Consider the following 12,826-nt stretch of genomic DNA (forward strand, 5'->3'; position numbering starts at 1 on the left):
TTCCTTCTTTCTTTCTTTCTTTCTTTCTTTCTTTCTTTCTTTCTTTCTTTCTTTCTTTCTTTCTTTCTTTCTTCCATTTTCATGCATAGCCACAGTCACAAACTGTTGACTTTGACTTCTCTTACCTGGATCAAAGAATATAATAGCTTTCAGACATGCATATTCATTGTCATCAATTTGGATTTCTCTCAAGGGCTTGACCAGCTCGTCCAGTATTCTGATAGCAACTCGAGCAATTTCCACTTCTGGGCAGTGCATGGGAATAATGAAATCATTTCCTGGGGAGGAGTAAGAACAGCTGTATCATCTGCAGGCTATAGAATTATCTGCATTGGATTCTGTCAACAGGTACACCTGACATGAAAGCCTATATACAGAGAACAGAACACAAGAGACTGACCTTTAGAATATCTATGAGCAGATGGACTAGATCTCTTCCAGACTGGGGCCTGGGAGAGAAGTTCATTGGATAATGAGCTTGTAAGAGAATGACCATCTGACCCAAGATCCTTTTTAAATAAACAGACCTTTTGGCATTTAAGTAATGATCATTTGGTACTGAAGCCTACTCTGGGGCAAAGATCATGGAGATAGCCAGCCATTCCTTTTGGGTCCTTTACACTTCTCTGTGGATGTATCCCCTCCTCTCTACACCTCTCATGATCTGGGCCTCTCCCCTACCAAACCCTACTCTCAGGAAAGTACAGATAGATTCACTCATCTTAAAGTATAAATAGCTAATCAATCTTAAAATTCAATTAAAATTTCAATCAAATTAAAATTAATTAAATTAAAAATCTCTTACAGCCTTTTGGGACTGGCTCACTTACTAATCAAATCCAATCCTCTGATGAGAATTTGCATTTCAATATAGGACTGAAGGCGAAATATATATTATATTATTATTTATTTTTTATATAATATTTATACTATTAATTATATATTTATATAATATTTATAATATTAATTATATATATAGGACTGAAGGCGTAATATAGCTATGTGGGCCAGTGAATGGAGCATGAGGCCTGTAGTCAGGAAGACCTGAATTCAAATTCAATCTCAGACACTTACTGGCTGTGTGACACTGGGCAAATCACTTAACCCTGTTTGCCTCAGTTTCCCCATCTGCCAAATGAGCTGGAGAAGGAAATGGCAAAGCACTACAATATCTTTGCCAAGAAAACCCAAAGGGGATCATGAAGAGTCAGACACGACTGAATAATGATAGCCGAAAGAACTGGGTATTGCTAGGAAGGTAGTACTGCAGAGGTCAAATTTCAAGCAAAAGCTTGATGGCTTGTGGAAGTGTTTTGGGCAAGGGGTCAGGAGTTGGCAATTCCATTATAGCTCAATGCAGATGGCTGCCTCTTTCACTTATGATTAAGTCTAGCTATCTGTAATACTGATAAGGTAAGAGCTCACATTTAACAAGTATATTTTGGTTTCCTTTAAATCCCAACTAAAATCCATCTTCTACAAGTAGTTTTTCCCAACCCCTCTTAATTCTAGTGCTTTCCCTCTGTTAATTGTTTCCATTTATCTTGAATATAGCTTGTTTGTTGTCTCTGCCATTAGATTATAAACTCCTTGAGGGCAGGGACTGTCTTTTGCCTCTATTTTGTAATCCCCATCATTTAGCACAGTGTCTGGTACATTGTTGTTCCGACTCTTTGTGACCCCATTTTGGGGGTTTTCTTGGCAAAGATACTGGACTGGTTTACCATTTTCTTTGGCCCCATATTTTTGGTCCCCATTCTTTTCATTGTCCCCATTTTACAGAGGAGGAACTGAGGCAAATAGGAGTTAAGTGGCTTACCCAGAGTCACATTGAGGTCATCCTCACTTCAACCCAGGTGCTCTATCCTCTACACCACCCAGCTGCTCTCCACGAACTGTGCCTAGCATATAGTAGGTGCTTAATAAATACTGATTGATTGATTGGTACAGTCTAGGTGGGGAAAACCCTACTTGCACAATATAATAGCTCTTCCTGACAGCAGGTGGTGCTGTAGGATATGCTCTGCTAATCTGATGAAATTTGGTGAATTGTTGGATATTTTATTTTTCTCTTTTATTCCAGTCTATCCCTTTCCCCTCCTTATTGTGCTATGCAATTCAATTCAGCACCAAAAAAAATCAAGAAAAATCTCTTAAATCCGATAGGACTGGCTCATTTATCAAGTAAATGCCATGTTTCTCGTAAATGCCTCCTTACACATGGAGACACAGTCGTAGGCAGCTATTAACAGATTTGGCCAGCGTTCATCAAGTACTGGCTGGGCCCTTAGCATTAGAATGGGCTTTGCCAGGGTGGCCAGGTAGCACAGCGTGTAAGAGCACCGGCTCTAGTGTCAGGATGAGGTGGAGATCAAATCCCAGGCTCAGACACTTAGCACCCACCCAGAAACACCTGGCTGTGTAACCTTGAGCAAGTTACTTAACCCCAACTGCTTAGGGGTGGCCAGATGGCTCAGTGAGTAAGAGCACCGGCTCCAGTGTCAGGATGACCTGGGGATCAAATCCGGGCTCAGATACTCAGCACCACACCCAGAAATAACTGGCCGTGTAACCTTGAGCAAGTTACTTAACCCTGATTGCTTAAAAAAAAAAAAAAAGAATGGGCTTTGCCAGGGAGTCCTAGGATTCCATTCCACCTCACAACCTCTCCTCTCTGCCTTTATGGGTTACTACTCTAGGATGACCCCTCATCACTCATCATCTCCTGGCTGAAATTCCCTTCCTCTAGGTCAGTCCATCATCCTACAGTAATACCCCTTAGAGCATGGCTCTGAGCACCTCCCTCCTTTCTTCAAGAGGCTTCAAAAGCTGTCTGCTGCCTGAAGGATTAAAAACCTGATTGATATTTAAAGCCCCTCCCAGTCTGGCTTCAAACTTTCTAGGCTGATGTGACAGTATTCTCCTGGTATACTTTGTGGTCTTGCTCCAATGGCCCAGTGGGCTATTCCCCGTCCATAGTATTCCATCTCTTCCCTTTCTCTCTTTGCAGTCTGTTTTCTACCTCTTAGAATTCCTAGTTCCCTTCAAGTGTCTGTCCAAATGCCACCTCCTGCAATAATGTGAGGCTTTTCTTTATTCACCTTGTGCAAGTTCCTGTAGGCCATCCCTGTAAAACAAATACTTTCTATATACTTTGCATTTACTTATCTTGTGTATATTATACATTGTCTTTAATGCCTATGATTCTGTGCATGTTGTGTATTACAATGCAATTTCCCTCCAGTGTAATGCACCTCAAGCATCTGGGCTGTTTTGTTTGTTGTTGGTCTTTGCACCATCAATATATGCACAGATCAATAAAAGCAAGATAATTTGAGGAAGGAGAGGGCTTTGACAACTGGGAAGAGCAAGGAGGACTTCGTGGAATGGGTAGCATCTGAAAGAAGATAAGATCTTATAGAAACACAGAATCTCTGGGTTGGAAGGACCTCAGCAGCCATCAGCTTCAACCCAGTCTTTAAGAAGAATCTCTCTATGGCAGCCTCAACAAGTGGGCATCCAGCCTTCGCATGAAAGGGAGAGAAATGATGATTTCCCTCTTAAATTAATTACCAATTATTGAATTAGGACAAAGATTTTTTCCCTTTTCTACTTCTTCATTCAGAAATTAGCCCCCATAATTTATTCAGGCAGCTTTTAAAGTACAGGAGCTGGTAATAAGAGGGAAAACTCAGATCTATTCAAAAGGTAAAGAAATTTTAGTTTAGGAAGAATTCCAGACCATTACGTTTTACTCAAGACCGGTCTGGGAAAATGTGGATTCTCCCTTTTGTCTAGGTTACCCTAGACAGGGTGATATGGGTGTAGATGAGTCTCTTTGACCAGGACTAAGTGATCAGTCACGTCCCCCAGACCCTCATTAGAATTAGCCCACCTCTCATCATAATATTCATTCTCTCATTAATTGTTAAACAATTAGAGTTGATCGCCACACTCGGCGAGAACATGCACTCTTCCAAGGACATATAAGTGTTGAGTGGGTTCCATGAGGGGTCTTTGGTGTTTAAGTATATCACTGACCTCTTTAATTTAAAAATATATATTATATATGCTAGCATGATTAATAAAATGATTAATTACCCAGAAAATAGGTCTCTTGAATTTTTTATATGTCACAAAGGTCTCCAAATTAGGAGGGAGCCCACTGCTTCTTGGAGCAGGCCAATCCACTTTTGTATAGCAATAAGACATTTTCCCTTAGATGAAAGTTTTTTTTGGGGGGGGGGTCAAGATAATCAGGGTTAAGTGACTTGCCCAGGGTCACACAGCTAGTAAGAGTCAAGTGTCTGAGGTTGGATTTGAACTCAGGTCCTCCTGACTCTAGGGCCTGAACTCTGTCTGAACATGGCACCACCTAGCTGCCCCTAAATGAAATTTTAATTTGCTTCTTTTCACTGTTTCCACTCATTCTCCCAGGGCTCCTCCTTCTACACTTTGGTCAGAAGTAGAAGATGGGGGAGGCATGGTCAGACAACAGTTGGAAGAAGCTCTGGGGGTCTGAGTGTTTTGCAAACTCAATATGAGTCAAGAGTCCAAAAAGTTAATGAAATCTTAGGAGGCTTTAAAGAATAAGGAGATGGTCCTACCATCTTTTGTCCTGGTCAATCCACAGCTGGAATATTGTGTTTAGTTCTGGGCATCATAATTTAGGAAGGATATTGGTAAATTAGAGAGTGTTTAGAGGCAGACAGCCAAGTTGGTGGAGGGTCTTGAGTCTATACCATATGAGGATTATTTAAAGGAATTGTGGCAGGCAGCATGGTGTAAAGCAAAGACCACTGAATTGGGACCCATGTTTGAACAATGATTCTGCCACTTGGTACTGTGTGACTGTCAGCAGGTCACTTAATTCTCAGAGCTTTAGTTTCTTCATATGCAAAATGAGAGGGTTAGACTAGTTGACCTCTCAGGTCCTTTCCAGCTTCAGAACTATGATCCTATGATATATGGTTAGTGCAGAAAAGAGAACATTTAGAAGAGAAATAAAAGCTTTCTTCGAGCATTTGAATGACTAATATATGGGGGAGGGAATTGACGTGTTCTGTTTGACTCTAAAGAGAGGAAACTAGGGCACTGGGTGAAAGTTACAAAGAGACAAATTTAGGCTCCATGTCAGAGAAAACTTCCCCACAATTAGAGCCATCCAAAAATGGAGCGGTCTACCTCAAGATGCAATGGGTTCTCCCTTCCTAGGGTTCTTCAAGAAGAGGCTAAATGATCCCTTGTCAACTGCATTTGTAGCAGAGGTTCTTATTTGGGATTTGGGTTGGACTTCTGGACTTCCAAGTCTAAAATTGTGGGATTCTGTGACTCTTACCACACACATACACGCACATACACACGCCCCTCTAGTCATATCTGTCTTCGTATCTTTGGTTATCTCACCCACCAGAAATACTTTATTCCCTTTTCTCTTTCAGTTTGAATGTCCCCCTCCCATTCATCAAGACCTGGGTTGCGTCCCATCTCTCCTCCAAGTAGCCTGTCCTGGCTACTCCAGACTATAACACTGGTCTTAGCTACTGGCTATTCCAGATCATGACAGTGGCTGGGCTACTCCTAACTGTATCAATGGCTCCTCCTAACTACAGATCCATGGGCAGACTAATTAACTCTCATGTCAAAGGACTTATAACGGAAGGTGGAGCAGAGCAAGAGGGGGGGAATCCTGGAATGTTTGTTCTTTTTACCTAAAAGCAGGAAATCCGTGTAGGGAATAGATCGTTTGGCAACTCCAAGAAGAAGGTGTTCTCCAGCATGGGCTCTTAATAATGCCACCTGCAAATCACACAAGAGAGAGAAAAGAATTGATTACCTTTGAGATTTAGACCAATTCCCTTGTTTTGTAGATGGGGCAACTGAGGCTGAGAGGAAAGATCAAGGAAATAAGTGCATTGATTCAGTCAGATTTTAACTTCTTAATCAGTCTTAAAAAGTGAATTAATTTGCTCTCATTTACAGGAATCCAAGGCCCAGAGAAAGGAGGTAACTTCTTCATTTTCATACAGGTCTAGGCAGGACCAAGACTAGAAGCCACGGTTCTCTTCCCCCCCCCCTTTTTTTCTCCCTTCTGAATCCTGTTGCCTCTTCCTTAGCTAGGAAGTCAAGGATTCCTTTGGAATTTGAATGAGACTGTCCAGTTCAGCCCTTTCATTTTTTAGGTAAAAAAACCAAAGCTTAGACAAAGCTTAAACCCAGCTTGTTTAAGGTCACATAGTTCAGGGCATGGCTAGGACCAGAATGCAAGGATTCTTGTACAGTATTTTTTTTTTGAGGGGAGAAGGCAAGGCAATTGGGGTTAAGTGACTTGCCCAAGGTCACACAGCTAGTAAGTGTCAAATGTCTGAGGTCGGATTTGAACTCAGGTCCTCCTGACTCTAGGACTGGTGATCTATTCACTGCACCACCTAGCTGCCTCCAGTATTCTTTTTAGCTTCTAAAAAAGAATAGTTTTATTTTTGTCTTTTGTTTTTGATGTTATAATCATTTCCCAATATCACCTCTCCTCCTCCACCCACATTCAATCCTCTAAAGAAAAAGAGGAAAGAATCCAATAAAACTCAAGGAAAAAGAGTCATATTTAAATAGAATTGGCAAACCCTGTACACCTGTAAGATTCTTTCTCTCCTCTTGGAGGACAGGAGGAAAATGTGTTTCATCATCTTTTCTCTGGGTCCAAGATAGAACAATGAAAGTGAATACTTAAGAATACCCAGGGCTTAGCACAGTACTGGCATACAGTAAGCACTTAGTAAATGCTTGTTGACTTGCCTTGACTAAATTTGAGTTTAGTAGCATATTCTTGTTGACTTTTGTTGACGTTATTATAGATATAATGCATTATAACATTATGCGTCATATATGCATTATAACATTACACATTATAGAAATTATTCTCTTGGTTTTATTTTCTCTGTTCCATATCAGTTCATACAAGTCTTCTCTTGGCAGCTAGGTGGTGAGAATCAAGCCTGGACTCAGGAAGATCTGAGTTCAAATTTGGTCTCAGATACTTACTAGCTGTGCAACCCTGGCAAATCATTTCATTTCTGTTTGCCATCCGTAGAATGGGGGTGATAATAGCACCTATCTCCAAAGGTTGTTGTGAACAAAAAATGAGAAAATAATTGTAAAGTGCCTGGTTCATAGTAAGTACTATATACATGTTATTTATTATTATGGCCTTCCAAATTTATACGTCTCCATTATTCCTCTTGAAATTCAACACCTTTTATTTCCATTTTTCTCCATGAAATTTGTTATTTAGTTAAGTTCTATAAAATAACTCCTTGGAATTTTAATTGGCATAGTACTGAACCCATAAACTAATTAAAATAATATTGTTGTTTCTATTATATTGGCTCAGTCCAACCACAAACAATGACTCTAATTATTTGTCTTCCTTTATTGCTGTAAATAATGATTTATGTTTGAATTTCTATAAATCTTGTGCATGTCTTAGTAGTTTGAATTCAGATATTTTATGTAGTTGTTTCGAATGGTATATCTCTTTCTGTCATTTTCTCCTGGGTTTTGTCAGTAGCAAATAGAAATTATGATTTTTTTTTTGTAGATTCATTTCCTATTCTGCTTCTTTGCTGAAGCTGGTAATCATTTTGATTTGTTTCTTCACTGATTCTGTGGGGGTTTCCGAGCTTTTTTCTGTTTGTTACATTTCTCATCTTCCCACTTTTACACTAGCCATTCCCTGTATCAGGAATGCACTCCTCCCTCACCTTTAACTCATAGAACCCTCTCTTCATCCAAAAAGTCAATTTTACTATGTACATCCACCCCTTCTCTGCTCTGATATTTCCCCCACCCTGGTGCATACCCCCATCATCTCACCTATGATGCAGTAGCTTACTGGCATCTCCCTGCCACTCACCTGTCAAACTGATCTTCCTAAAGCAAGTCTGACCATTTCACCCCCTACTCAATAAACTTCAGTGGCTCCCTATAACCTCTAGGATCAAATAGAAAATCTTGTTTGTTGATCAGGTCCTTCATAAGACTCTTTGTGATCTTGTTACACATCGCGCACACACACACATACACACTCTTCACCTCTTCTCCATAGTCCCCTGCAAACCGCCTCCCCCCTACCCCGCCATATATTCTGTGACCCAGTGACACTGGTTTCCTTGACTTTTTCTCAAAAGAGACACTCCATCTCTCTGCCCCAGGTATTTTTTCCAGCTGTCCTCCCTCAATGCCTGGAATTCTCTCCCTCTTCTTCTCTTCCTCTTTCTTCAAGAATCCAGGTAAAATCCCACCTTTCATTGGAGCCTATTCCCCATCTCTTTTAATTCTAGTGCATTCCCTCTGTTGATAATTTCCCATTTATCCTGCATATAGTTTGTCTATGCATAGTTGTTTGCGTGTTTTTCTCCCCTATTAGACATTAAGCTCCTGGAGGGCAGGGACTGCCTTTGGCTTAGCATGGTGCCTGGCACATAGTTGGTGCTTAATAAATGTTTACTGACACCTTCTATATGATTCCTTTCCTAATCCCCTCCACTTGCTAGTTCTCTCCCTCCCTAATTACCCGGTATTTATTTTCTTTATATTCATCCTATTTGTGCATATATTTATATATACACACATTTATGTATATGTATTTGTCATCTCCTCAATTAATATATAAGTTCCTTGAAAGTAGGGTATAGTTCTTTATATTTCTATCTGTAATACCTGGCATCCACATACTAGGCACTTAATAAATGCTTGTTAGTTGATTGATAAATAAGCAATTTATTGCAAATAGGGGTATTTTTATCTTCTTATTGATGTTTACACCTTTAATTTCTCTCTTGTATTACTATGAGAAGTTGGCAAAGATGACATGAGAAAAAAATGATCAGTGTTGGAGGGACTTTAGGAAACCAAGCTTATATTAATATATTAGTGGTGGAGCTGTTATTGGTGGGACTATGAATTGGTCTGGCCATTCTGGAAAGCAATTTTTAGCTTTTAGTCTATATTTTTTGACCTAGCAGTCTCATAACTAAGTACATGCCCCAAGGACGTCAAAGACAGGAAGAAATATCCTATTGATATATCATAGCACATTTCATGCTATCAAAGAAGTGGAAATGGAGTTTTTTGTTGTTTCAGGTGTATCTGACTCTTTGTGACCCCATTTGAGGTTTTCTTGGCAAAGATTCTGGAGTGATTTTCCATTGTCTTCTCCTAGCTCATTTTCAGATGAGGAAACTGAGGTGAACAGGGTTAATTGACTTGCAGGGGGTCACACAGCTAGGAAGTGTCTAAGGCTGAATTTGAACTCAGGTCTTCCTTACTTCACTGGCATCCACTATGCCACTTAGCTAGGTTCCCTATCAGTACCATATTTGTACCATAAAAGGAGTTTAATAGCATACCTTCTTTCTCAATTATTAAGAACAATTTTTGTAGTGTAACTATTTGTTGCTTTTTAAATGTTTGATAGAATTCTACTGTAAATCCATCTGGACAAACTTTTTTTCCCCTCTTTGATGTTCTGAGATTGGGTTAAGATCTCTAGCTCGTGTTCTGTTAATTTGAGAAGTTTTTATTTTTGTGGATGTTCACCCCTTTTTTTCCTTTTAATTCACAACTTTTCTGGCACATAATCATACAGAGTAGTTTCTGATAGTCATTTCTTATTTCCTCTCTGCTCATTGTGAGTTTACCTGTTTTTTTTTTATTTTGTTAATTTGAACTTTTTTCATCAAATTAATATTTCATCATAATTATTGGTTTTGATAGAACAAAATAGCAGTTTGTTTTGTATATCAGTTTCATGATCTTTTTCATTCTTGATTTTATCTAATTTCCCCTAATTTTTGAAATTTCTTCTTTTGTACATGTCTTTGGTTAATTTTGTTGATTTTCTATTTTCTTAAAGTTGCCTCCTCATTCCTCTGATTTTCTATTTTACTACTATAAATATTTTAAATGTTTCCTCTAAGGACTGTTTTGCAATCCATTTATAGGCATCACATAAATTTTGGTATAATATCTTGTTATTGTTCTCTTTAGAATAACTATTGTTTCTATGTTTTATTCTTTGCCCCATTCATTGTTTAATATACTATTACTTAGTCTCTTTTGCTTTTTCTTTATTAGGTATAATTTAATTATGCTCTTTTATTTGAAAAGTATAGATTTATTTTTTATTTCTTTATACCTTAACACATCATTAATTTTTGTAAAGTAACCCTCTGATTCTAATAAATACTATGTTCTTTAATGTGCTAATTCACAAATCACCAAAGCTCTTAAAATATTATTGTCCCATCATTCTGTTCATCTCTTGTGTTTTCTTAACCTTTTTGTTAGATTTATCCAGTTCAGAAAAGGAATATTAAAGTCTCCTGCAATTATGATGTTGTCATCAATGCCTTTTTGCAATTCAACTGGCTTTTACTTTAAGAATTTATAAGCTATGTCATTTGTTTCCTATATTAAAATTAATTTTATTGATATCTTTTGTTTTTACATAACCTAAATTTCCCTCTGCATGTGTCTCTAACCTCGTCAGACAGCCATCCTTTATAAGAAAGATTTTAATAGAAGAAAAGGAAGTAGAGAAAAAATCATCCAAACTGATCAAAACATCGAAAAAAACTATAATATTGTTGAATATATATTTAATACTAAAGTTCCATTGTCTAAGGTGCCTTCAAGCAAAGCCTAGTTATCTTGCTTAACTCTCTTGATATTATGTACCTCTCTCTTTTTAATTTTCTTATCTTTTGAATTGAATGCTGCAATTTCTTCTGGTTTAGAGTTGCCTGAAGGATGATAGATTTTGCCCAGGCACTCACTTTAATTTTGTAGCTGTACGTATGTTTTAAATGTTTTTCCTGTATTCAGCAGATTTTTTTGGGGGGGTGCCATTTTTCCATTCACCATCTTTTCTTCTGGGGAAGTTTAATCCATCCCTGTTTAGAGTTATAATTGTTATGTTTGTGTTTTTGTCCATTAAGTTATTTTATGTCAATTACTCCACCCCAAGGGCCCCTTTAAAATAAGCACTTGGTCTCTGTGGTTTGGTTTGCTTACACTAATCTGGTTCTCGTCTCCTCAAACAGATTTCCTCCCTCCAACCTAGCCAGTTCTCTTTATTTGACCTCATTCCAAACTTTTGAAGTTTACTTTAATTGATATTTTATTTTTTAAATTTAGTTCAAATATTTATTAAGCATCTACATGCAAGGCCCAAGCTAAACCTTGGAGATACAAAGAAAAACATAAAAAATCGTTCTTATCCTCAAGTTTTTATTCTTACATCTAGCCTCCTGCTCCTGCATCTTCCGGAACATCAGGCTATCTGCCACCAGGGCCTAGCGATAAGGCCTCTTGCCATCTGCCTTCTCTTTGCCTGTTAGAATACAAGCTCCGTGAGGGCAGGGATTATCTTCCTTTTTGTTTTAATCCGTATCTTTAGGTCTTAGAATGGTGCCTGGCACATAGAAAATGCTTAAGAAATGTTTGTTACCTAATTACCTATCCTTACCAGGCCCTTTGATACTAGGTCCAAGACTCAAGATTGGCCATGACATTTCTTGGTGAGTTCTACTTGGGATTTCTCTGTATGGATGATGCCTCTCTATACTGATTGTTTGAATTTTGCCTTCTTTCCATTACTTAAAAAAAATAATTTTACTATTACTTCTGGGAAATTTTCCTGAATTATATTCTTATCTATGATATTCATGCTTTTAATATCATTGTATTGGTCTGGGACTGTGGTGTTAAACTGAAATAGAAACAGATCCCTAGTTGCATGTTGACTGAGAAAATAGATATTATGTTATATTGTATTTAAATTTTTTAAATTCCCTAATTACATTTTAATCTGGTCTGAATTTTTTTCTTTTTTTTGGAGGTAATTGGGGTTGTGACTTGCCCAAAGTCATACGGCTAGTTTTTGTGTTAAGTGTCTAAGGCTGGATTTGAACTCAGATCCTCCTGACTCCAAGGCTGGTGCTCTATTCACTGCGCCACCTAGCCTCCCCTCTGGTCTGAGTTTTGAGGGCTACAATTAAACACCTCAGTTCTAGGACACCTTTAATTCTAATATTATTTCTCCCCATCCCATCTTATTCAATTTCCATAGCTTGTAGAGTTTTCATGTGTTCTTCTAATTTTGTCTCCTTTTCATTTTTTCAGTTAATTTTTCTTCTGCTTCTGCATTTTTAATATTGAAAATCCGTAATAGAATCCATTATTAAGGGGATTTTTCTCCATTATCCCTTCTAAATTCTCAAGTCTCTTGCTTGTTTTCATTAACACAAGACTTCTAGTTACTGTGCAAATTTCACCCTTATTTCTTCTTTTAATTCTTCTGTTGGTCTTCTCAACCATTCTAGAGCTTCTTACAGTTACTGCATTGTCCTTTCTGGTGGTCTGGAAAAATGTATCAGAGAATTTTGCCCTTCAGGGATTTTACTAGACTCTTTCCTTCTTTTATCACTCCTATTTGCAACCGTTTGTCCAATTCTCCTACTCTGTCGATCTCTGCGTTAGGTTGGTTTTTGGTTTGTTTTTTGTAGCGTCCTTCCTTTATGCAACCTTTTTAATTGTAAGCCTTTGTCCGTTTTTCTGTAATCTATAGTAGGAACAAACTTAGCATCATTGATTCCTTATATTTTCTAAGTTGTTATTGTTCAGCCATTTCAGTGATGCCTGACTCTTCGTGACTGTATTTAGGGTTTTCTTGGCAAAGATACCAGAGTGGTTTGCCATTTTCTTCTCCAGATCATTTTACAGATGAGGAAACCAAGGCCAACAGGGTAAAGTGATTTGCCTGGGGTCA

General features: G+C 38.2%; 1 protein-coding gene and 1 pseudogene across 1 annotated transcript in view; both read right to left on the bottom strand.

Annotated features, from left to right (window-relative positions):
• Positions 1–12,826, bottom strand: part of LOC138159358 (centrosomal protein of 19 kDa pseudogene) — a 300,984-nt pseudogene that overhangs the window by 195,593 nt on the left and 92,565 nt on the right.
• Positions 1–12,826, bottom strand: part of LOC138159356 (hepatocyte nuclear factor 4-beta-like) — an 82,395-nt gene that overhangs the window by 6,895 nt on the left and 62,674 nt on the right. The window contains exons 6-7 of the mRNA XM_069085631.1: positions 5,712–5,799; positions 126–278 (exon numbers count right to left, since the gene is read on the bottom strand). Coding sequence (XP_068941732.1) covers positions 126–278; positions 5,712–5,799 — 241 coding nt within the window. The remainder of the gene's footprint in view (positions 1–125; positions 279–5,711; positions 5,800–12,826) is intronic.

The sequence above is a fragment of the Petaurus breviceps genome, unplaced genomic scaffold, assembly GCF_028583685.1.
Source record: "Petaurus breviceps papuanus isolate PSGF00001 unplaced genomic scaffold, PetGlider_PUasm1.0 176, whole genome shotgun sequence".
Classification (NCBI taxonomy): Eukaryota; Metazoa; Chordata; class Mammalia; order Diprotodontia; family Petauridae; genus Petaurus; species Petaurus breviceps.